This window comes from Anguilla rostrata, chromosome 11, assembly GCF_018555375.3.
Source record: "Anguilla rostrata isolate EN2019 chromosome 11, ASM1855537v3, whole genome shotgun sequence".
In the NCBI taxonomy this organism is placed as follows: domain Eukaryota; kingdom Metazoa; phylum Chordata; class Actinopteri; order Anguilliformes; family Anguillidae; genus Anguilla; species Anguilla rostrata.
In genome coordinates this window covers 13,987,382-14,014,019 of record NC_057943.1, presented here as the reverse complement: position 1 = coordinate 14,014,019, position 26,638 = coordinate 13,987,382, and the positions used below count along the sequence as shown (strand labels likewise).

General features: G+C 39.2%; 1 protein-coding gene across 1 annotated transcript; it reads left to right on the top strand.

The window, feature by feature from the left end:
- Positions 1–1,057: 1,057 nt before the first annotated feature.
- LOC135234003 (protein LKAAEAR1-like) lies at positions 1,058–6,550 on the top strand. Its single transcript, XM_064298073.1, has 4 exons — positions 1,058–1,282; positions 1,640–1,998; positions 2,301–2,423; positions 6,154–6,550. The coding sequence occupies exons 2-4, from the start codon at positions 1,678–1,680 to the stop codon at positions 6,211–6,213; spliced, it is 504 nt and encodes a 167-aa protein (XP_064154143.1). The 5' UTR covers positions 1,058–1,282; positions 1,640–1,677; the 3' UTR covers positions 6,214–6,550.
- Positions 6,551–26,638: the final 20,088 nt, after the last annotated feature.

Below are 26,638 nucleotides of genomic sequence, written 5' to 3'. Positions count from 1 at the left end.
ATGACATTTTGTTCTAGTTAGTCACAGACACATACAAGAAACCAAAAAAAGACACTGTTTGGGTATCCTTCACCACCGCAGAGACAATCCATTGGTGAGCATTGACATCTGTCCCCTCTGTTTCTTATCAGTAAGAAGCAGGTGGCATGCTTTGTGCGCATCGGCTTATCAACATTTCCGTTATCCACCACAGCTGGCAAGGTTCAAAAAGGGATTTCCAAGCAGTTTTTTTTTTTTTTTTACTGACAGCTTTGTTAAATTAAACATTACCTTGTCAGGTGGCTAGGCTACAATTTACTTAAGTAAATACGCATTGGAATTTTCCAGCCTCAACTATTGTCTTGTGAGTAAAACTGGCTGGCATCAAATGGCTTCATGTTTATAGTCCCTTGGACCTGTGGATTGTCTAATTCAGCTTTGCATACAGAAACTTCACAAGAGAGAAATTCACCTGAGGACTATACAAACAGAAAATCGCCAGAATACATGGGGGTAGGTCCAGCAGCAGTAGAGCCAGAACATACAATAGGCCATAGCACTTTCCCATACAATGTCCCCACCTAATGTTACCCTTCATTTCTCCAATAGTTCCATATACTATGGTACCATTGCAGTTATCCTGCATAACTATAATCCTGCATAATAATGTCATGCATTTTATTTTTTTCAAGAAAAAAAGTTATTTACAGGACAAAATGACAAGAAACACCGCATTATCTGAACAGCTACTTTTGTTTGTTTGTTTGTATGTGTGCATGTGTGCTTGTGTGTGAGTGTGTGTGTGTGTGTTCAAGAATTCCTCTGTGGAGTTCTTCAGTATGGCAGCCAATTAAAAACAAACAAAAAATAGTATCAAACCAGTAATAGTATTTCTAGCAGCAGAATTGTTACATGTTTTGTTTTTGTTTTTTAGTCAGTAAAATAAAATGTATATATATTTTTTTTTTATTTTTTTTTTATTTATTTATTCATTGGCAGTCTGGATGACCACTAGGGTGTAAACAAGAGACATTCAAATGTAAGATTGCATTTGGCAGATGTAGCTTCGTAAAAATAGATAAAACAATAAATAATGTTGATTGTACTCGTCTGGCACATGGAGAAACCGGCTCATTTGCAGCTTCACTGCCTTTAGAAATGGTAAATTACCCGAAGCTGCTGCTATGGCAACACTAGTAAACAGTAGGTGCTTTTTCTTGTGTTTCATTTCCTTCCATAGAGTGTCCTGGCATCGATAGAACATACAAATACGAAAGAATAAAGGAAGTGGAAGCTTCGTTAGGTAAGGCCCGATATTTCATTATATTTCTTTTTATCTATTGCATTTTATCTATTTTCTGTATACGCAGCCTATAGTACAAATGTTCAGTGATTTAGCTAATTGGACTTTTCAAAGTGGTTGGCAAAGATTTGTTGCTGATAGCTTGCCAGTTGGTTCACTGTTTACAACTTGTTCACAAGCACATTTTACCATGATGCAAGCAGGCGTAGTCTCATTTCAACAGGATCATTAAGCAACAAATCGGCTATAGATATATCTCTTGTCAAGCAGTCTCTATCGCTTGCAGCACCTCTTAAGCTATAGGCTAATTGCATTTAACAAATACATAATTGATTGAAATGAACTGTTTCTCCACAGTCAGTAAAGACGGAGGAGGTGGAAGAAACGAAACAAACATGTCCAATGCAATAGAAAAGAGCGACGGAACCTTAGGCAGGAACAGAGGCAGTGTGACAGCCGCGGAACTCAAGAGAATGTGTCCGCAACAGAGGGCTCGGTACCTGGCGTATGAGGAGCCGTCCAAGGAAGTGCAGAAGGTGATGTCTGTGACGAATCAGCGGTTGTGTGCCAGAAAAGCCGAGGCCAGGAAAAATCAAGAAACGGCTCAAAATGAGGATTTGGAGAAGAAGCGGCAAGACACGCTGATAGGCCAATTGAAGGCCGCGGAGGCTCGGAATAGAATTCGACACATGAGACTGCGGTATCAGAACAGGAGGGTTGGTTGGTTACAATCTTGTGTTTTTTATTCAATAGCCTACGTTATTAGATCATTCATGATATTATTTCTTATGCACCTGTTTTCTCTTGTTTATGTATTAATTTCTTTGTGTTCTAATATTATAGTATAGCCTACCCAGTGAATTTTGGTCTGATTTCCATTGTTTTCGTTTTTGAAAAGTTCATTTATTCATTTATTTATTTATGCATTCTCTTTTGGGCTCAGTCCTTCATATGTCCTTAAAATTAGCAATGACAGTGTTAGTGTCCTTCTTTAATTGACTAATCTTTTAAAATATAGGCGCAGGAAATTAATTTAATGATTGCATGCCAGCCCACTGCACTGAAGGCCGTTCGTTTGGAGATGCTTCTACCCACTAAAGTGAGCCAGTTAAGGGGCTGTGATAGCTTGGATAGACTGGAGGTGAGGCCTCGCCGTGCAACCTGTATTTTCTGCTTCAATTTTCTGCTTTCCTTTTTCTGATTTACTATAGACTGCTTGATTATGAGTGGAAACATCAGTAAATTATTCATTTTCATGACCCGTGGATTCAAATTGTAGAACTTTCAACAAAAAAGGAAAGTTTCATATTTCAGTTGGTGACCCTATTCAAGTCTTGATGAAGGTTGTTGACTACAACACTGGCGGGCAAATAAATGCAGTGGGAAGTTTTCTTGTTTGTACTGAAAGTACTGAGGCAAGGGATTTATTACAACAGGCACCAAAAATGCATTCTTGCTGTTTTCCTTGTGAATGTTGAAATCAAGATTCACAGATCGTATTTAAAGGAATCGCAAAGATTGATTGAAAGGGAGAGCCAGAGAAAGAGACTTTATGACTTTTTATGTTCTTTTATTGAACACTCAAAGGGGGTAGGTACAGGAGGCACAGTAACTGAGCCCGGAGCCAGTGGTGACCTTTACAATAAACAAGAAAAGAAAACCCACCAGCCTCCAGTGGATCTCAGCCAAGTTCAGTGCTGCCAATAGGTTCCACAGAGAGTTTGCCACCAGAATGTTAAAGGTCCAGTATGTGAGTTTGCTGTAAGACCAGTTTTGTTCAGCTTTGGTTAAATTACCTTCATATTGCAACAGATATCAATAACTGAAAAGGTCTACAAGAGAAATCTGGTCTCTTATACATAGCGATTACTTTACGTCTAGGCTTTCGTGATCTTTATATCTCAGTAACATTAAGGATTAAAAATGCGTTTGCTGAGAGTAATTTTGTCCCTACCTTCACCCTAGACAATTTATTTGTCATGATTTTGAAAAGTTAGATGACACAAGCTTGTTACCTGAGGCATGGCCAGTGTTAACTGTCCTTCGTTGAGTGTCACAATACTGATGTAATCTCAAAAATATCCACCAAAGCTGGAGCCAGGTGCTCTCCATGAATTTAGGAAAATACTACATCTTCTGGGGTTTGCAGCTAAAAATGTGATGCTTCCCTGTGATTCTAATAGCATGATTCAAAAATGTAATCAAATATAGGCACGCACTAACTTAAATGCATATGCTTTTACTGTGATCAAGGACACTCTTACAGAAAGATTACACAAAAGAACAAAATGTTCTGGTGTTTCTTGCACTGCTAGCATTTCCCGGCCTGAGAAGTATACTAATGTGTTCATGGAGTTTTTGCATGCTCCATTATTCAAAACAAGACAACAACAGGCAGCCTTGTACCAGACAGCCTAATCGTCTCATCCTTTTCTGCAAATTTGTTTAAATATGGCAATTCCAACAACTCCGGTCACTCCACAAGAGAGAATCATGTTCTTTAATTCTGTTTGCACTTGTGAGAATGGGAAGGCACTCTAGACAATGGAAAGAGCCTTGTGGAAGACAGGCCCTACTGTGGGCTGTCATTATCTACGCATTATATTAGTGTCAGACTCAGCAAGCCTGTCACTGCCTGATGGCCTCATAATGCAATGTGCACGGACAGGAGAGCTGACAATATCAAAGGACAAATTCATCTGAAGATACAATGTAATAACAAGTGCTTCTTGTCATGTGATGATGATGATGTACAGAGAAAGGGACATTTAACATGATAATTGTGTATAAGACAGTACAGGCAGGAAATCTGGAATTGCTCTTTGGGATTCTTGGTGATTTCTTTAATCAGAAAACAATTATGTAAATCGATGTGTGTGTGGTGGTGGCAGAAACCCTTGTTAATGTTCAGCTTGGTCAATACATTAGGTGTGTAGTAGTTACATATTCAGACATCAAGCCTTTAGCTCAATTACTAAATACTTTTTTTGTAGCTGTTCAATTAAAAGAACTGGTAAAAAGTAATCAGAAATGAAAACCATGCTCAAGACTTAAACTGTAAAATATTACTCCCCATTGTAGGCTCTGCTCCTCATTCAAGGATACTATCCAGCCCAATGCAAATTGAATGTATATTAATTAAAGATTATTTGTGTTTTATTTTAATTAATGTACATTCCCATCTACTACACCTTCGTTCAAACAGATCTGACTGCCCATTGATTTTATAGATTCATTTTTCCATTGTATATATTTGTTCTGATGGTTCCCTCTACTTTAATACCTGGGGTTTTGACATTTCTAGCTAGTCTTGTGTTTATAGCCTTAATGGTAAAAATCAGTGTGCTTATGATGGGGCCTATCTCTATTCTACAGTTTCCTAAGGCACTTTATCCAAAAGAACAAAAGTATAATCTTTTATAAAAACCCACTTCTGAAAGACATGGCTTCTCTGGCATTTTCTAGGTAATGGTGAGTCATATTTTACCTGTTGGATTGATGTCATAACCGAACACTGTTGTACTTTTCATGCATATTCTCTCAAGAACCAAGACTGCTTCAGTTTTTAACTGCTTCAAACTGAAGTTCAACTCTAATATTGGCATGATGTTTAATCAAAGAGTACATAAAGGGGCTGAATTCTTTCACAATTTCCTTATGTATCTCACTTATCTGGATATAACTTCTCACTTGGAGATGTCTGTAAAACTGAGTTTGATACTTTTGACTCTGCTGTTTCAAGGCATCACTCAGCCCTTATTTATACATTGTCCAAATATAGTCAGGCCATTCTAGGCCCATACTCTCACTGTACTGCCACTTTCATTCGGAAAAAAATTCTGGGTCTTGCTATTTGTTATACAGTAAACAGGTTGTTGCTAACTTATTTTCTCCCTGACGTGAAGTGTATATTTTGCCACATATTCTCTGCCTTGTTTACCACTAGACTCCTTTCCATAAGTGGCAGCATTCTTACCCAACCATTATCTGTACCCAATACCATTGACCTCCATCTAGCTGGGAGTTCTGATTCATCCAAGTTGCTATGGGTCGCATATCGCTGAGAAATGGCAAACTGACTACAGAAATGACTGTTTTGCTGCACTTCAGTCTGCACTTCAACCAAAAATGTGTGATTTAAATTGAAGTGGGCAGTGCACAAGTGTAGACCAAAGGATCTGAAGGATCTCGAAAGGTTGTGTATGGTGGAATGATTCCCCCAATACTTTCACCAATTTTATAAAACACTGAGGAGATGGAGGGACGGTGGACACAGGTGTGGTGAAAACAGGGGTGCTGTTGATTTTGACACCTTTCTTTTTGAGAAATAAAGTTATTGTTTTTAAAAAACTTTTTCTTTGAGCAAATGTACTAGTATACAGTGATGAAAATTTTCTTTATCAAGGGTGGCAATAATTTTGGAGGCCACTGTGCGTATAATTACAAAGCTAGCTATATTATATATTCAGATTGTTGTTAAGTTGTTACATGGCTCAAACAAACCTATTCCCTCACCTTCACAGGTTTGTTTGAATATTTTACTGAAATGTTCACTACTTACAAAGTGCTAATGTCTTGACATCTCAGAAATAGCTGAACAAAAATCAATCCACAGTTGTGTATCCCATTTATATTGATAAATGTGACACACGACTGTGTTAGTGTGCTCCTACAAATGTAGTAGCAAAGTTCATGGGCTGCTGTTTCAAATATATAGAATGAAACTTTCTTATGATTCCTCCAGTGTTCTTGCTCACCTCCTATTCTGAGGTCATTTATTTAGTTATTTATTTATTTAGGTTGAGAGATATTTTCTGTGATTGAGCTTTATTTATAAAGCCTTTCTATAGTTGTCCGTTTCTCTCTTACAGAGGAGAAGAATTGAAGAGATCCTGGAGGATGAGAAGGGGCTGACAATAAATCGAGTTTGAATACTTTGAGACTTAAACCATTACTGCAAGGTTATTGTAGGAACAGCAACACAGTCAGACTGAATTTCTTGAAGTGGAGCTGCATTGTCTTGAAAAACCTGCTCATCTCTCTTGGTTCCCAAGCATGCTTCTGTTTAAAGACCTCATTTGTTTTTAGCAATGTAACAATTCAGACAGAACCCAGGATCTTGAGCGTGTCTTGCCATATTACATTCACTTGAAGTTGCTTCAGATTCTACATCTGAAAAATAAGAGTGGCCATACTTTGTCAAGATACTTTTTAGCATGCATCAGATTTCTCACTGAATTGCTAGAAATAAAATGAAAAACTACTGGACTTTTTCTTTCTCATTTTTAGCAAACCAGTGAACCTGAAATTATCCACGTCCATCTACATCAAACGTCATTTTTATAATTGAAGACAAATTAATATTTAAGCCTACAGCTGCTTTTCTTGTGGTTTTTGCAGTAAAAATTGGTTGTTTTTTCTCCTTTCTGCTTGAAAAAGAACAATAATGTTGAACAAATAGTCATGTGCTCAGATTCATTAGGGTGATATTACTTTATAGCAGCAGACTTGTACTTCTGAGCATGTATATTTAGTGTCCAGTTGGATATAAAATGTTTATCCATAACCCCTAGCCTACAGTGCAATTACATGTTTAGGATTGTTCAAGACAGTGTGCAGATATCTAGACAGTTATCTAGTTAGTTATCCAGCAAGTCCTGAAAATGTTGTGACCACAAAGTCTGTTTAATCAGTTTTCAAACAACAAAGGAAAAATTGCTTGGGGGAAATAAGTGCACATTATATTTGGTACCCAGCCTTGTCTGTGGTCCACTGATAAATTATCCTTTCTACCTAAAGCCATTCAAATGCCTGCAATTTCAAGATGGTTTTGGCCAAAGCAACTTACAAATGTACATTTCACATAGTATGCAAACGTACCACAAGAGCGAGAGAGAGATAAAAGTTACAATCAGATCAGTGCCATTGTCAAGGTGCATGCTTCAAGAACTGTGAGATTAAAGGGTGAGACACACAGAAGTATACTGTAAAAAATTTTGATTGTTTAAACATTTTAATTCTTTCATATGTATTGGGGTAATTCCACGATCAGGTGATCAGGGCAGAGAAGCCATAAAGCAGCAGACAGTGGCTGCCAGATGCTTGAAGAGACATGACAACTAGCTGGCAAGAGAGGTCTGGTTGGAGTGTATAGTGTAATCATTGTCTGAAAATAGGAAAGGACAGTACTATTTGCAGCTTGTTATGCCAGAGTGAGAGATCTGAATTGAATGTGGGAAACCACCAGAAGCCAGTGAAGGGTGTTCAAAGGTGGCATGGTATTTGGGACCAGGGCGGAGGCAGCATTCTGAAGCAGTTGCAGTAGTTCAGGTTGGTAGGCTGGCCAGCAAGGCATTACAATAGCCCAGACTAGAGATTATGAGAGCTTGTAAAAGTAGCTATGTTGCCTTCTTAGTTAAAAATGTGGCGGATTTTTCTGATGTTGTGAAGGGACAAACTGTAGTTCTAGATGGTTCCTGCAATGTGCCGTGAGAATCTCAGCTGGTCAATTAAGGTCACACCAAGATTCTTAACTGAGCAGGAGGGAGACACTGTAGAGCTTGTGACAGTGACTGGAAAATCAGCAGAGAAACCCCTTATCAGGAGGAACAGACGTTTTGGATTTCCTAAGTAATCCAGTCATGCAGGTATGAACTTTGGTGTTTAAAAGAGCAAATGAGACAAAGGTAGTGTCGTCAGCACATATTATTAAATGTGTCTTAACATTCGTGCAGTCAGCGTGTCACCCAAAATGTCCCAATACAGAATTATAAAGAGAAGCCCCCCTCCCCCCCAGCTTTAAACAGGCAAACGGTGGCTTTACTGACACCAAGTGGTTGGTTCGCATGCCCTACACTAGAATGCAATACAGAGGCTTGGATTTATGGTGTACTTGTAGGACATTTACTTGTTTATGTTTAAGTAAATAGCTGCTTAATTAAATTGATTTGTTTTGTCAGCATGACGTATGCTGTAAACCACGGACTATTAAGTTTTATGAACGAGAAGTATTTCAAATAAAGCAATGGATTATTACCGAACATTTATGTTAATCCCAAAACCACATTACCTAGAACGTTTTAATTCGGCCAAAAACAGTATGTATTTAGACGTTGGAGTTTCTTAACCTGTAGAGCTTCAGAGTGTAAAATCTAATACTTGCTCTAAAACGAACAACAATGGAGTAGAATTACAATTACATAGGCCTATGGCAAGTAAAAAAAAACGTTGTTTTTCTATTGTTGGTATTGGGCGATCCCTGCTGGTTAAGTGAAGAACATCAAGGCACTCCACTGCGCATTGGGCATGCAAGTACAAAATAAATACGTTTGTTTTGCTTCTGTTGTAAAATGTAGGGAAGCGTGTACTAAAATGTTCTACAGGAAATGGAATGAATAAACCCAAGATGTAATATAATTTAATTAATTTGTGGAGTATTATTCAAAGGATTCAATAAAAAAATGGCATCTGCAAATCAGTAAACAATTAATGACAATAATTATGTTTTTAGAGAAATAATAAATGTTATAAATTAAAATTATACATTTTTATGATGACCATATACGAGCTGCCAAACCACCATATGTGGTAGCGACACGTAGGCAACAACCGTTGTGGAACTGATACAATTTTTCCATGAGCGTCATGATATGAGTAGGTTAACATTAAAACATCAGCCTAGCTGACATTATGGCTATGACCAAACGCATTTAGTACAACCTGGATAAGCTGTCAGGCACATTATTATGTCAATTCTCATTGAATTTAACCACTATCGAACTACTGAGCATATAAACGGTAATTAGCACAGTTTGTTCACAGGTACGGTGAGATGCATTAAAATAATGATGAATTGTTGTCATGTTTTTTATTTGTTTTACCGCATATTATGTTAAAGCAGTCGTTTCATGATGATCCATTCTGTTTTACAAAATTACAACACTCTTCTTCTATTTATTATTACTATTATTATTATTTTTATTATTATTATTATTATTATTTGTTGGTGGTGTTGTTGTTGGTAGTAGGAAGAACCAATGGCCTACCAATGACAGTAAACAGAATAGAGCTTATTGCCTACCTTACATGTGAATCCGATAACGCGTGTGTGTGTGTGTATGTGCGTGTGTGTGTGTGTGTGTGCGCGCGTGTGTGTGCGTGTGCGTTTTAATGAATGAGTGTAAATCGTGACTTAAGTTATGGCTCCCTAGTTATCAGTTGTTGCGCGCACAGAAAGGAGTTCCAACAGAAATGACAATTATGGAGGAAGTCCTCTGTGAACCGCCTGAGTAGAACTGTCTAAATGAGCGCATGCGCAGTTCAACCTCTGCCTGCCCGTGTTAGGGTGTCGATTCTGAAGCTGGAACATTGGAGCAAAAAAAGATACTATATTTATATACATAAAGCAGCATAAAAGACACGGATGTGCTTCAGAAAGCGAAACGGCTACCGCCCTCCAAATAATTGTAATGCAAACATTGTAAGTATTGTTAACTATCGCATGTTTTAAAACAAAAGGTTGGCTAGATTGTGGTTTTTACCCGTTTAGAAAAGGTTCGTGATTCCTCTGTAATAGGTCGTCTTTTAACAATCCCCGATTCCCCATGATTCTAACACCGCCAGACTTCTTTTCGATGTAGTTTTGGACAAAATTGCATAGATGCATTGTGAATTATGCTTTCCTCGGGTTAGACGGGTGGTTGTCTTTTCTATAATCACTGTACTAATTTTATTTTCTTTTTTTACTGGGGAATGACTAGCTACCGCTTATTTGTGTATAAGTGTATAAGTTTTTGAATGCTTAATTTGTGTTAGTAGTAAATTGCTTGTATATCGTAGTTGTGTCCTATATCTTTCTATAAAATTATGATGTTGTTCTTAAGCCCGCAAGTATATGGCTTATTCTCAGGTGAAACGACATAGGTCGAACGATATGTTCATTGTAGCTAGCCTGCCAGCTTTTTGAAAAGGAGAGTGATTTATTTTCTGGTGTGATATAATTTGAATAGCTAGTTATAATTTTTAAAGACGAGAAGGGTTGCTGTCACCATATCATGGGCAAAGTGTGATGGTAAATTGCCAGTTGTGTCGGTTGAAACCGGTCCAATGTTACAGGACATGAGCTGCCATTTCAGTTAATCTGTTATTAAACTATCGATGCAAATGAGACATTAATTCCACATGGTATACCAAACGTATTTTTAAATGCATACAACTATGAATACAACATCATATAACATCATATCGATTATTCTGTCTAATTGGCACGCATGGAACGACGTCAAATGTGGGGCATGTTAAGGTGACACTTATAATGGGTAAATTCTGTATATTGTGTTATAACTCAAACGTGTATTAATATAAAATGACTGCTACTACCTGAAAGTGCACCATATGACATGGAAATCGTAGCGTTTCTTTCACCTTAATGTCTGCGCTTGTAAACTAAATGGGGGTAGTTGGCGATACTGCAGATTGTAAAATAAATTCTTGAGGTTCGCGTGTGTTTCTCCTGAAAGGATGTACTCCCTCTCCCCTTCTGTGGCTGTGTAGTAAGGCGCGTTCACGACGTTTGCGCGAGACCTTCGGGTGAATGAATTTTGTGTGCGCGTGGCGGGAGTCGAGTACTCATACTGGAAAAGAAGGTTCAGGGGGCGGGACCCTCGCTGTCGCGTGGCGGCGCAGCGCTTTGGACGCTTGCGCGTGCAAATGTAAGGGGCACGCGCTTTAAAAGAGAAATCAAAGAGCAGATAACGTTTCCGTTATAATACAGGCACGAGTGCTTCTAGTGTGGATAACTGCTTAGTTGTTTTTTTAATTACCCAGTTTCCTCTTTTCGCCTGTATTTGTCTTAGAGTGTTAAACACAGATACGTGGTATTGATATAGGCTACCAACTAAGTTTGGTATATGCAGAGATCCCCTATCTATCTGGGCATGCAACAACGGCTATTTAAACAGCGATGTTGGTAGAATTATCTTGGATGAATTGTGACATTTTACATGAACTCTTCTTAAAAATACTTATCTCTCAAAATAGGGTATGTGATGTTAATCTTTATAATACGATAATGGCGGAGCTGTCGGGAGAAACGTTGTGGTCGACAGGTCAACACTGGGAAAACAAGTGAGAATACAATAAAAACAGCCTTCAGGTAGATATGTGCAAAAGAGCTTTTTCGTAATGATAAGCTGCATCGACAAAAGCCATATAGAGAATAAGGATACCCTGGTATGTTGCTGCTAAGTGACACACAGTTCTGTTGTCTATAATGTATATATTTTTTACGTTGGTTTTACATTACCAGGATGTATTTTAATAAAACATGTACCATTATAAGGTAAGCAAAACTTGGACCTGTGACTGAAATTTATGATGTGATTATAGATGCGATTATAGGTGCTAATGAAGACACGTAATTAATTAAGACAGTTAATTCATTAAGACTATGAGATAAAATTCCTATGGAAAATATAACAATTCAAGTTGCACGACTAAAATTCTTTAGTCCTCCTGTTTTTTGTATGATGTCCAAAAAACATCACACACTACATGCAGGCCTGTATTTGTTATTGTGCCCTATGTGCAAGTGTTCCCACTGTAGGTCTTTACACTATAAGTGTAATGAATTGAAGTCTACATGCAAAAGAGTGGAAGCTAAATCTGTTTCAAGGCTATGGAAACTTGGGAGATTATTTATTGTCTGCAATGGGTACTGATCAGAGAAATGGACAGCCATAAAATCTTTATAAACAGGTGTAGCACAGATAACTGTAACACACCGAGTACTATCTAAGCAGGAAAGGGTCTTCATACGAGTTTGGTTCAAAAAAGAATTACAGGACAGCTTTGTGGGATTGTTCTGCATTTTAGAGTTAACGTCAGGACCAGCCTCATACTGATTCTGTTCACTTATAGAACCGAGTTTTCCATACATTTTAATCAATTGATAGAAAACAATCTGAAATGTCCTTTTTTCAGTGTGCTTTGAACTGTGCCTTCATTTTATGTCTTGGAGAGTGTATGAATAAACGAACAGTACAAGTTGTTCAGTACAGGGTCTGTATTTCATGAGGTCACATTATTTTAAAAGGCCTGGAGCTCAAACAGGGGCTATAGTCATGGTAAATGGGTCCCTTTCATGTACTTGTTGCCTCAGGGCATAAGATTAAAAATATCTAAAGCAAAAAAAAAAAAGAATAAAAAATTGTGGCTTAGGTTTATTCTTGGATATGCACATGCATGTGTATGTGTAAGTCGGAATTGTACTTGGCTTATTGTACTATGTTTAAAGAAAGTGTGCGGACACTGTGGACACTTCAGAATTGAATACAGCTTTTCTCAATGAGAATGCATTGTCAAGTGGAAATGTGATTCATTCATGTCAATAAGCACCCATCTTGCTTTTTTTAGTCCAGTTGTCTCAGGTCTGTATCTTACAGGAAAGATAAATGGAAGAGGACATGAAACTCATTACAAAAGAGAAGCAGTTCTCCTTTAATAGTGTCACACAGGAAGGCTATAGCCAGTCATGAAAACATAATTGATTTACCAATTGATCAGAATAGATGGTGCAGCAGAGCCATGTAATGCCTGTTCATTCTATTAAATACAGTGCTATTTTGGTTGTGTATTACTACTACGGTAAAAGCACTCAGATATTTTATTATAATTGTTATTATTATTTTTTATTATTACTTTTTTTGGCACTGAAGCCTCGATCTTGAGATTAGCTCTGCCACCATTTGGCCTTGATTTTGTTTTTCCACCTTTGGTTCACATATTGTTACTCATTTCCTCTTTTCAAGCTCAGCTTCCTTTTGCTCATCTCTTCGGTCTCATAAAGGAGATGCTGTTTGCCTCAGCACTTGTTCACCTTTGTTTTGAGTACTACTACTTCTGCTAATACTAATACTACTACTACTACTAATAATAATAATAATAATAATTCTAATAATAATTCTAATAATAATAATAATAGAACAGCCTGTATTGTCATGCCATAGAATCTGCCAATACCTGAAATTCTTCAGGAGGGAATCAGCACCATTCTTCTACAAGAAAGTTGTTGAAGTTGTTGATGGAGGTGGGAGAAGGCCATGCCATGTGGATAACACTGTCATGCATGCAATGAAGGTGATCACTTAAAATCATTAAGTAGTGATTAACATTGATCTTGCCTTCTACATGCACCCAAACCATGCCAGTAAAATCCAGCCCACATCATTACATGTGTCAGAACCGTTCACTGTTGGAACCAAGTACTCCGGCCTTTAGGCTTGTTTAGGTGCGTGCCGCATTTGCACTCATTTGTTTGTTGCAAACATTGGAGAAGGATGATTCATCCGACCTGCTCAGCAGTCCAGTGCCTGTGCTCTTTAGCAGGGCTATGATTGCAAACGTGCATTGTCAGATGTAATGAGTGGTTTGCATTGCAACTTGTCTGTGGTATCCTGGTCTGTAGTTCTTGACAGTTCATTCTTCACAATAGTTTTTGATAAAAACTGCCTGCTTACATCCTAGGTTGAAATTTGCAGTGGATCAGTTTAGCTTGCTAAGTCTTTTTTTACCTTTAATATTTTAACAGTCAATATGCATTTGTAAATCTCTCACAATAACTCAAGGAAATAGCAAATGAAAGCATATCCTCTTAATGTAGACAACTCTGACTACAGAGATGGTAGCACACCTGTGATGCAGTTTCAAAACAGGTTGGATTAAGAAGAATGATTTACATGTGAGTGTTTGGGAGGATTGATTTCATTACGGAAAATCAGATTGACCACTATTGCCCTTTAATACCTGTACATGAAGTCAATTGTGAATTGGAAATTTTGTCATGTCAAATATATTCTGGGCGATGCATTCGCCACATGTGCATTTATGGAACCTCAAAAAACCCACCTCAAACAAATTATGTAGTTGCAACAGTCTTTGAACTAGAGTATGAGGACTCATGTTCGTTTATTTAGTGTATTTTTTTAAATCTTAAATGGATATACAAAATACTGTTTTATCACTTGTACATTTTAAAAATAGAAATTGTACACTGTATTACTTTTTGGGTTTACCAGGCTCTGTAAGTAACAAAATGTATTTTCCACTTCAACTGTGTTTCTTTGGTGCACCTTCCAGTCAGCTATATTCCTATGAAACTCAGAGTAGCTTATGGCTTATAAATAGCAAGTTCTAATGCCAAACGAGAAACATTAAACCAAAAAATCACTTTATAATGTAAGAAACACCAGAATAAAATACATTTACAACCAAATCCAAAGATTGTGCATCACTGAAAAGGAGATGGAGACAATGTTCAGAAAGCACATAAAACAGTTAAAAGATTCTGATTACAGCTGGTTTTATTACGGGTTAATAGTTACAAAGTTAGAGGAACCCATTTAAAAATAAGGTAACAGTAATGTAATTTATGGATTAAAATTATTTATATTTGGAATTTGGTTGTCAGTTTCAAACTTACTGTAGAGACGTGTTGTTCCAAGCTACTTTCATTGTTGATGCTGCTGTATCTGTGAGGTTCTACTGTATACAAACATAATTATTTAACAACACATGCATTGCTCAATTTAACGGGTGTAGAGATGGCCTCAGTCTCTCTCTCAACATCCACAAAACAGTGCTGTGTGATCACTTGCTGTCCCTTGTGTTCCATGTTCAGATGTTTGCATTTGGTATGCAGATTCTTCCTCTGCAACATCAGAAGAATCCAGCTGTTCCTCACCACCTGCTCAGCCTAGCTTCTGTTCCAGGCTCTAGTCCCACTTGGACTACTGCAACTTTCTCCTCTGTGCCTCACAGTCTTTGTTGTCAGGGCTCTGCAGTTTTTCCAGAGCTCTGCTGCTCACCTGGTATACAACTTCCCTAAATACTCTCACATTGCCTCCCACTCCCTCTTCTCACTCACTAGCCGTAACTGTTCACATCAAATTTAAAACCTTTGTGCTAGCCTATTGGGCTAATAAGAGCACTGCCCTGTCATACCTTCAGAAGATCATAAGACCAACACACTTAAGCTTTGTTCTTTGTACTTTTTACTTACAAAGTTATATTACAGATGATAATTTCCAAGTGAGTTAAGGATTTTGATCTGCTCTTTATTTGCAAACCATTTTAAAATGTCACATGGTCAATATGGGAAGGAGATATATGCTACATTTCCAAAAATATGTGGACACTCCTAATAATTTCTGGTTTGGCTATTTCAGCCACACCCATTGCTAACAGGTGCATAAAATCAAGCATACAGCCATGCAATCTCCTTTGACAAACATTGGCAGTAGAATGGGTCATACCGAAGAGCTCAGTGACTTTCAGTATGGCACTGTCATAGGCAACAACAGCTCAGCCACGAAGCGGTAGGCCTCACATGCTCACAGAATGGGACTGGCAAGTGCTGAAGCGTGTAGCCTGTAAAAATCATTTGTCTCGGTTGCAATTCTATATTAATGTCGTGTATCATAAAAGAGTATGATAATGCATTCTGTGGCATTATAATGGGGTTACGTTAAACAAAAAATAGTATTTATATTTTTTACAAAAGGTGTGTTTTAGGATTGGGATGTCTGATCCTGAGTCATAATTAGAGATCACAAAATATATTAATAAATAAACTTTATGTGCAACTTTGTAATGCATGTCAGATTCCACGAAGTCACTGAGACATACTGTCAAGTGTAATATTTTCAAGAGTTATTGGCATTTTAGACTATGCCCTTGGGTCTAGAGCGTATTTTACATTATTTGTGACGTCCTTTTTCCTGTGTCATATAAAGGAAAAATGTGGCCTCTCTTTTTTTCTGTTTTTGTTACTGTGGTGTGCACAGGAGAGGTCCACGGCCAACAGGGGGATGACATGCATGTTTCCAGGCTGTTAACAACGTTGAGGATTTTAAGACTATTAGGCTGCGAGCTCTCAAGCCATGATGGACATACTGGTATTGTATTCTCCCATTGATGTTTTGTCTTTTGTTTTTTTGTTTTTTGTTGTTGTACTTTTGCCTTTTTTAGGTGGTTTCCATGGCAGGTCGTGAACATGTCAGTCTGTGGCTGGATGCTTAGGGGTACTGGGTGGGCGGGGCTTTGTTTTTGAAGTCCACCTTTTGCCCAGTCGATCACAAGGCCAGTTACTCCTCTACTTTTGGGACAGAAACCACAACTGTTGAGTAGTGCATATAATTATTTAAGATTAGGTTGATGAACTCTAGTAATGTCAGCAGGATTAGCTCATCAGCGAACACAGCCAGGAACTGTCTGTAGGCAGTAGAGAAACCTGCAGTGGAAGCTCAGCCTGTTGTCTGATTTAGGTTCTTTGTTTAGTTTGTTTTTGGGGCCATTGAGACCATGAACTTTACTGTTCATGTGAAAGCTGTTGTGTTATCCCTGAAGACTGTAATCAAGTGTGTGCAGATGTTTTTACGGGTCTTCAGTGAAGGACTGATCAGAGGGGGATAGACGTGCGTACTCGAATACAGGTTTCAGATGTGAAAAGAAACAGCGAAAAGTAGGGGAAACAACCAACACACTGCAGATTCTGACCATATGAATACTATTTGCCTGAGTGGTATCTTAAAGCGAATAGCAGTGTGGTTGCAGATTAGAGCACTGAGGCTGATGGTCATAGTGTGGACGCCCTCTTTTATCCCTGTGAAAGTAAAGCTTTGTAAAGGCAAGGTGTGAAACTGTAGTAGTATTATTGTGTAGTCATCTCAAATGAGACCTACAGAGCTCAGGTTTATTCCTGTTACTCCCGTTCTCTGTGTTTGCTGAGTGGGGCCCAAGGCCTGCACGTCTGTTTATTTTATTTATTTATTTTTTTTTTACCATAAACATTCTGCAGGAAAAGCATTTGGTTCTCATGTGATCTTTGGTTGGTATTGATCAACATGCTGCATATTCCAACCCCTTAGACACCTAAAAGTAAAAATGGGGATTGTACTCTTGGAGTCCTGCCAGCTGTAACATTATGGTGGTACTGCACACCAGACAGCTGCTCTCATGTTGTTGAGACTGCTGGATGCAGGCTCGAACAGGGTTAAAACCGTCACCCCTATGTGAAGATCTGGTAAGGTCATGCCTTAGCAAATTCCACTGTCTAGTGTTTCTTTCTCTGCCTAATTATTGGTATTACATAAGGAACAAGATTAGAGTAGGACACCTTCCTGTTTTAACAAGGATGAGAATATGCAGCACATGGTGTAGGAAGTTAGGTTACGGCTTGCATTCAAATGTTGCGGTTTGTTACCTCAGATTTAAATTTTTTTTTTAATTGTGTTTATAACTTAAAAAAAAAAAATTTTAAACCTTTGGTAAAGATCTGGCTGTTAGTTAGCTAACTTTATTGTAATTGCCAGATAATGACATTGACTAATGCCGTAAATAAATTACTGTGGTAGCCTGCTCAGGTTAAATTTAGTTTATTTAAATTTAAATCTAATCAATATTGATCTACTGACAGAATCACTAAGTGGTCATCATGACTTCACATACATGCAGGGGCAGTCTCTTACTCTCACTCTTTTTTTGTAATCATAGTGAGGCTCATCTTGAGACAAGCTCTTGCGAGCATTGCTGATAAGACCTGGTGGCTCTTTTGTGCTCCACTTCCTACCCCGGCGTTTGAAGCTCAGCTTGTCCCTGGCTTCTTACCCTGAAGGAAAGGGGATAACTTTCCTTTGAGCCTCAGCCATGGCCTCACCACCACACCAGCAACTAAATTCAGTTTCAATTATTTTCACATGTTACTGTCCTATCAGTAACTATATATAGCCCCTTTTTGATCTTTGCCCCCCTCCCCCCTCGCTCTCTGCTACATTCTCAAACCGTTCCATTGAGATATACACAGTCAGGGTGGCAGAGTCTATGATATGTATATAAGCCTAACAGGATGCCTGGGGTGGGGCCACTTTCCCCAGAAATAAAATGACTAATGCACTAATGCTGATTAGAATAATAGTGTACAGAGTTCAGTCACCTGGAGGAGGCAATCCGTCTCTGTTATTGTAAATGAGATTACTGCCTCAGACCTGTTAGTCAAAAGAGAGGAAGATACCCTCTAGAAATGTATATTTTCTGTCGATCACCGATAGGCATATTTGGGAAGGCTAAATTCTTTATTAAAAGACAAGAATAGAGTAGAATAATATTAGATTAGCCTATTTGTTTGGATATCAGATGCCATCAGTCAGGTTGTATTACAGTGCTGTACAGTTTTACGTAACACCATTTATTTGCTTAAGAGATGCTGGTATCCATGGATTGTGTTTTGCCTTGCTGAAGTATATAAGCATTCCATGCAGATCTGAACCCAGGCCTCTTTGGCCTAGGGCCTAGAACCTTTGCCACTGCAACGCATTGATGCCCCTCTTCCATATATGGGGATGCCTGGTTAGAAGATTTGAGTATGTGGGTTTCTGTTAGAGACTGTACTGTTGTACACTTCATTATGTACAGTTTTTCCTGAATAGATCTTAGACACTTTCGCCCTGGCAACACAGCCACGTATGTGCATGCACACACGGACATGCACGCGCACACGCACACACACACACACACACACACACGTAGATAAACTCATTCGGCTCAGTCCTTATAACCCCATCCATCAACAGAGAAGCTGTTGAGATCTGAAGATTGAGAGCCTTTACTGTAATATTTACCTGTATTACAAATACAGTAGCCTTCAGAGTACAGGAAATTTGCATGTTACTGCGCTCTCGCAATGAAGTACCACAATAAAGAGGACAGGCCACAGGAACTCAAGCGGATGATGCATAGGCCTGTGTCTTTGTATATTAGTAATCACCATTCTGAAAAAGGAACACCAGAAACGGGGGGAGGGGGTGGGTTGGGCCGACTCACACATACCTCATGTCAGTTACAACATCTGCATGGTTTCGACACTTCCCCTTTGCTTGGTCTGTGCGTTTGTGCTCTCTCTTGCTCTCTCTCTCTCTCTGGGTGCTGGGCTTAGCTGAGTTATCACAGAGTCTTTTGCCATGTGCTCTCTAGGGGTTTCCATATCACTTTGACTCGTTTTTTCACTTTCGACCCATTGGTGGATGGAAGGATTCGGGGGGAAATATAAAAAGAAGAAAAGACGACCAATATTTTGGTCATCTGTAATCCTCACATTTCTATTTGGATGGTGAGTTTTGTTTTTCTTCTTTTTTTGAAACATATTGTCCATAATGGAAAAAACTAAGCTAAGCTTATGGATTCCCATAAAATAAGAGGACAAACAGTTTTTTCAAATAGTTGTTTGGTAATCAATTTAAATTGGCTTATTTAGAAGGTGAGAGCGTATGTGTGTGTGTGTATGTGTGTGTGTGTGTGTGCGTGTGCTTGTGTGCGTGTGTTGCCTCATTTAATATGTGACTCTAATCACAGATGTTACAAATACTTTGGCTTTGTGTTTTGGGTCATGTGTGCATGTTATACTTGCAGTAGTTTGAAGTGACTTAAATCCCTGATTTAAGTTTACTTTGAAAGAAGACAAGACAAGGCTGCTGATAATGCTGAGGCATTTTTTTTTTATTGAAATATCTTCTAACATCCCCAGGCATAAATTTAGAATTCCTCATGTAATTGATGTTCTTGTGCTTTTAAAAAAAAAAAAATTCAAATGTAGTTTTGCTGGGATTTCATTCAGAAGGACTCATAGTTTTGGGCTTTATTGTGGCTTTAAGCCCCTGGTTACTTGTGGAAAACTTCACTTGTTAAAAATGCATGACTTACTCCACCAGAGCTCCATGTTTGGTACAGAAATGGGAGAATTCCCTGGATGGTGGGAAAACATTGGGCTTTTTGCCGCCACTCTGTCCCCTGCCCTCTAGGCCTTCCCATATAAAAATATCCCACATGACGGAACAATTTCCTATAGCCTGTAATGTGCTCAAGTACTTTTTTAGTGTGGTTTATAGCTATACATTTAGCAACCAGGACACAGGAACTTTCATCTTATTTTAACAAGCAGCCACTACTTCTCTCTTTCAAGAAATCTGCTTGTCTGAATTGAAGGAGAAGTTAAGATGGTGCTGTGTTGAACTGGGTTTCTAGCATGTTCTAACAGGAGAAATACAGTGTGTTGCTTGTCATAGTTCAGTCCGACTCACAAACAGCATGTCAGTCAAGGAGGGCCTTCTTTCTTCATGTCTGCTAATGGGAATTTAGAGCTCAGCTCAGCTAAAGCACAGCAGCCTTTATAATAATCAGGGTTGCGTTCGTTTATTTCTGTTTCATTGTTGTGTTTGACCACCTTTCTCTACAGCATTTCTCGACTATCATTTTTCAGGTCTGTTTTTTCCCTGCCAGCTTTTGGTTTTCTTGTTTTTTAATTTCCTTCAGGAATTTGCTCAGTGCTTTCAGGGGCAACCAGGTACGACAATCGGGAATTATATAATAATATATTTTTGGCCTGGGCGTGGAAATTTAACCCAGCAGCCCTGCTGTGTAGTCAGAGGACACCATTACTGTTGCAGCTGGCAAAGATCCTCTATTGACCACAGGACACCAAAAGAAAAGTAGGGAACCCTGTTCCCTGACACCATCCCTCCCTCCCCAAATGAATGAATGAATGAATGAATGAATGAATGAATGAAATTATGCACCACCCTGTGGGTCTGTCAGCCACAGTCAGCTTTGGAAGTGGCAAGATTTGATTTCATAGCATGGGGCACATCCTTGTAACGAGAATGAGTTATTTAGCCGTCACCTTACAGCCACAAACATTTACAGTTGATTACTGCAGAATCTCCAATTGGCAGGAAAATAAATTGCCAAAACTTGAATGTTTGTCAGATTCAAGGAGGAATTTGGCAGACTTAAAGAGCTGCTTTGTGTTAGCCAGTGCAGAAAAAAGCCATGCACTGCTGTGATATTACTTCATGAAGATTGCACTTGTTCAAAAGAATGTGGATAAAAATTAGACCCAAGATTGCTTTTTACAGAGGCTCTCCCATCACTGGATGTACAGTGAGCTCCATAATGTTTGGGACATAATAATGTAATGTGAATGAAAGTAATCACATATAATTTGCATGTAGTAACTGCTTGAAGTCTGTGACTCACAGGCATCACCAGGTCTGAGCATCTTCCCTGCTGATGATCTGCCAGGCCTGAACTGCAGCCATCTTCAGCTCCTGCTTGTTTTGGAGGAAGTTGCCTTAAGTTTTTTCGTCAGCATGTAAAACGCTTGTTCAGTTGGATTCAGATTGGGTGATTGACTAGGCCAGTCCAGAATTTTCCTGTTTTTGGCTTTGGAAAGCTCCTTTGTTGCCTTAGCAGTATGTTCAGGATCATTGTCTTGCTGATGAATGAAGCACGGTCAAATGAGTTTGGAGGCATTTGCTTGAACTTGTTTTGGTACACTTAAGAATTAATTCTGCTGCTGCTGTCAGCAGTTACATCATCACTTAAGACAAGTGAGCCAGTACCTGTGGTAGCCATACATGCCCATACTCCCCCACCACCATGTTTCACAGTTGAGTGGGGGTGCTTTGGATCTTGGGCAGGCCTCCATACTTTGCTCTTGCCATCACTCTGATACAAGTGAATCTTGGTATCATCTGTCCACAAGACCTTTTTTCCAGAACTCTTTTAAGTATTTCTTAGCAAACTGTAACCTGACCATCTTGTTTTTATAGCTAACTAGTGGTTTACAGCTTGCAGTGTAGCCTCTGTAGTTCTGTTTGTGAAGTCTTCTGTGGACAGTAGTAACTGATACATCCAAGCCTGAAGAGTGTTTCTGAACTGTCGGACAAGTGTTTGGGGTTTTTTCTTCTTTATGGTGAGAATTCTTCAGTCATCAACTGCAGAGGTCTTTCCTGGCCTACCAGGTCCTCTGCGATTACTGAGCTCCTCAGAGCTCTGATTCTTCTTGATGATATTCAAAACAATTGATGAGGGTTTAGGCTGTGTCTCTGACTGTTTTTTTTAATTATTTCTCAGCCTCATAATGGCTTCCTTGACTTTCATTGGCACAACTCTGGTTCTCATCAGAAGCACTTGTGAAGCTATTTGTCACAAACATTATGTTGCCCTGGAACGGAGGGACTATGTACAAAAACTGCTGTAATTTAAGGGTAAAAATACCTTTTTATAAACTCTGCATTTTAACCACATATGAATTGTTTGATTGCAAATATGAAATTCTGGAGTACAGAGCCAGATCAAGAAGAAAATATGTCTTTGTCCCAAACATTGCAGAGCTCACTGTAGTATGGATTTATGCTTTAATGTAAAACAAGGAATTATCATGCACCAGTATTTGCTAACATGGCCTGACAAATACTGGCCATTGCTATTGGACCAGAATGTTTGTTCTTTTCATCCCTAATTGTGTTATTTCAAGCCAAATCCTGTATATGAGAATAATCTTTGGACAAACAATTTTGCATTTGCCTGGTTAGCAACCACCACGACAAAGTATAGTCTTTTTCCTATGGATGTGTCCTATATCCTGGAGAAATTGAGAAACTGAGAAGTGTCTTCTTGTTTATTTGGTGGAGAAAGTGAAGTGTCTCCTTAAAGGGGACAGCAGCAGCTTCTCAAAATGGGGCTTAAGCACGCAGGTCTATGGTTCAGTTCCCTATCTAACCCTAGCCCCTCTGCCCACATCCTGCACAGTAATATAATCTCAGATCAAAGCGTGTGTGTCATATTATGTCTGAAGTGGATGGTGGAAGCAGTATTAGAGGTTTATTGTGTTGTACTATTCTTATAGTAGGGTGGGAGGAAATAGCACTGTAGTCATTCTGTTTGGGCCCTCCCATTGTAAAAACTCTCTCTTACAGTCATCTTGATTTCCATGTACAGGTAGTGTGTACATATATATGTATATATGTACCGTAAACACACACACACATTTGCACTTGTTTCACTGGGATATATATGACTATCCAAGTAACCGCCTACAAGCTCCTACTGATGGCTAAATCTGTGAGATGTCTTGGCAATGATCTTTGATTTGAAACAAGCTGTAACTTGCCATTCTTGCAGCATTCCTGTTTGGGTGAAATGCAGTGTTGTATATGTGTTTTTCACCCGCACTTCCATCGTATGTAATTTTACTGGATTATAGCAAAATGTGGTGATACTGAAGACAGCAAAGCTAAACCAAATCTCCTAACAGGATTGAAGGGGTAGTAATAAGATTACAGCAGATCATCTTGGTTCCTACAATAAGAGACACTGACGGCAGGTGTATTGCATTGCCTTTAAACCAACCTTGACACTTTCACTGTTCACAATAATCAAGAGCTTTAAGCCAGTAGGTTTTGTCTTGTTGTTACTGTGTGTAATTTTAAACAGTTATGGGCTTTTTAATAGCAGGGTTCTGTTCCAAAGGTCATATATTCATAAAAGCTACAGTAGTTTATTGTAATACATTTTCCTCAGTACACACATGGCGTCTTAAAAGCATAGGTGATGGTAAATAAGAGGAAGGTTGAAGGTTTGCACCTGGTGTCATTTTGATGCTTGAATTGGTTGAGATCAGGTCATTGTACAGTTGGCGGGTTTCTTAAGTAGGCCTCAGTGGTCATGCATGCGAAATCAACATTTGCACTCGGAAGATGGGATTTTCCAAGGTCCCGTTTCCTGTGGCTGTGAAATGGCTCTGAGTGCCCCTGCTTTTAAGACTGACCCTGAAGGCTTCTTGGCTATGTCACAAAGTGGGGAAGTGTCGCAACGCAGGGACGTTGCCTCACACTGAGAGAAAGAGGGAAACTCTGCCTTGAGAGCCCTGCCTGGGTGTGCTCCACACTGGGTGCTGTGGACATGCCAGCAGCACCCCCAACCCCCCCCACCCCCGCCACACCTCCACGCACACAAACACACACACGGCCCTGAGTCCTAAGAGCTGGACCACCAAACCCCTCAACCCTGGTCCTACAGAGCCGTGGGGTCTGCTTGTTTATGCTTTTACTAGTCAGCTACTCTCTGCTAAATTAACTAATTAAACAGCTGACTCCACATTAAACAGTTGACTCCACATTATCTGGTTTCTGTGGTTCTCAATGACAAAGGTTGGGGATCCAGTCCCAGAAAAAGCTAATTTAGATCCTTAAAATTTAATACTGCATTTCACGTGTCCCTAATTATAGCTCCTATTGAGTGGTAAAATGAAATTAAACAGATTGACAAATTTTTAGCTCGAAAAAAGTGTCCTGCCTTACTTTACATTATGCGAAAGAGGAAATGTGTATTCAGCCAGAAGGAACGTTCTGTTTCATTTGTAGGAATCCCAGAATTATTGTCTTATGCAATGTACAGGCTTATTCTCTCACCCCTCCTGAGCTTCCAGAGACGAGGGAAATTGACCCTGTCTGATATTCACTGCATTGCATGTGTAGTTGGGTAGGCTGTATTTAAAGTTGTGCCCCCATCAGCACATTACAGGTCCTGTAATATCATCTAACTATGTTTTTGTCCTAAATAATTTTGTCAGTGTTATTTTCTTTAATTCCCAATTGTTCTTTTGTCCCCCCAGTTTAGACTGCTGAGTTGTAATCATAGAGCCATCCCATCAGTATAATATCCTTTGTCATATTTGGGAGGGCATATACATATGTGCTAGCATACTGGTGTCCTCCAGAATGCACACAGCCAGACACTGGTTCTTTTCTATCAGCAGTCTGCCAGCTGAGCTGCACCGTTACATTGCAGCTGGCACGGGGAGATCACAGATGCCCTATCAACCAGAGTGTTTACTCTTGTGTGATTTGGCAGAGGACACCCTGCTGGCTAAAACCCTTGCTTTCTGAGTGACCAATTATGCATCACCCCAAGGGACGCCTGGCCACATTCAGCGCTGATCAGAATCCACTCTGGACTGCGGAGAGCATCGCAGCCTTAAGAAAACTACCATATCTGACATGTTTTATTTTCACTTTATATAATTCGTCTTTCTTACTGGCATAATGCTTAGACTGAAATCTTTCATTGAAGGGAGCATAATTTGCACATAGCATTTCAAAATGTACTGTGCACACCTAAAAATGCTTAATCTTGAATAGAAGTTGGTCCTCTCTTTGACAACAAGACTTGCAATTACAGAATGTTCATTAATTCAGGTGGGCAGTTTCTGTGAATTTTCAAACATGAAGAATAGTCATGGGGCTGCTAGGTGGCTCCTCCTGTTGAAGCGCTGTTCTAGAGTAGCCCATTGTCTGGTATTGAATGCTGAATTAACAAAAAAAGCTTCAGTGACTGGCAGAAGTTTACTGAAGCTTCAGTAAAAGCTTCAGTAAACTTCTGCTGGCCCCGATCCTTGAAATTTTCCCCTGTATCAACCACCTACATTTTTATGCTACTGAAATATCAGCATGCAGATAATGTTGACATGCTCTTGTGAGGTTCGGTGTTCAGTATATATTTGCCCATATAAAAGGATTGTTACATATGGAAGACCTCCAGCAGATGTAGACTGGAAACACAGGCAGACATGGAGTAAAATGGTGGTTGGTCCTTCCCCAAATGGGTAGAGAAAGGGGATTTTAAAGCAGAAGTGGGTGTATATGCCTCATAGTTTTGATTGCACTAAAAAAACTGTTCTTTAGAAAGCAACTGGGTGTTTCAGAACTATATGCAGCACTTGTTCCACCACAGGTTGGAGTATCGATCTGAACAATAGTTAAAATAGTTGTCAACTATGGTGCCTAACAAAGTTATGCTAAGTGTACCGAACATAAAAAAAGTGTTTAGATGTCCCTTCAACATGTTTCAGTGAACATACACATTGGGCTAACTGTGCTCATCTCAGGATGAAATTATTGTCATGGAAATAAAAGCGCAATCTCATTATGTTACTCCTGCAAAAATGGTTTTTAAACTAAGAAGGAGAGCATAGGAAACTGAAACGTTTTTGGAGAGAGTGTCTGGAAAACAAACAGGGTGCGTATTCTTTTAAAGCGCTGCTTGCTTTGACAGTGTCTGTGAGTGTGTGGGCCCGAGACCGATAGCTTGTTTGTTTCAGGAGCCCTGCAGCCCCCTGCACACCGCAGCGATTAATGCCGCTTGCCTTGAAGTTAAACAGGATCCGCTGCCCACTCGCATCTGCAGTGACCGCGTGTTAAAAAATAGAGATTTGAAAAAAACAAAACAAGGAAAAAAAAAAAGGGGCGGGGAGATGAGACTGCAAATTTGCAGCGACCTAAAAACACCTCCGCCGTTGTTGGAGAAGCATTATTTAACTCTGCGAAAGGTCATGCCTTTTCTAAAAACAGGCTTTTTGAAAATGATCTGATTAAAGAGGCTCCCCTTATGAAGATACACGTAGAGTACCAACAGCTGTTTAGTGCAAACGCGGGGGACTCGGAGTCTGTCTAAACCCTTGGGGGTAGC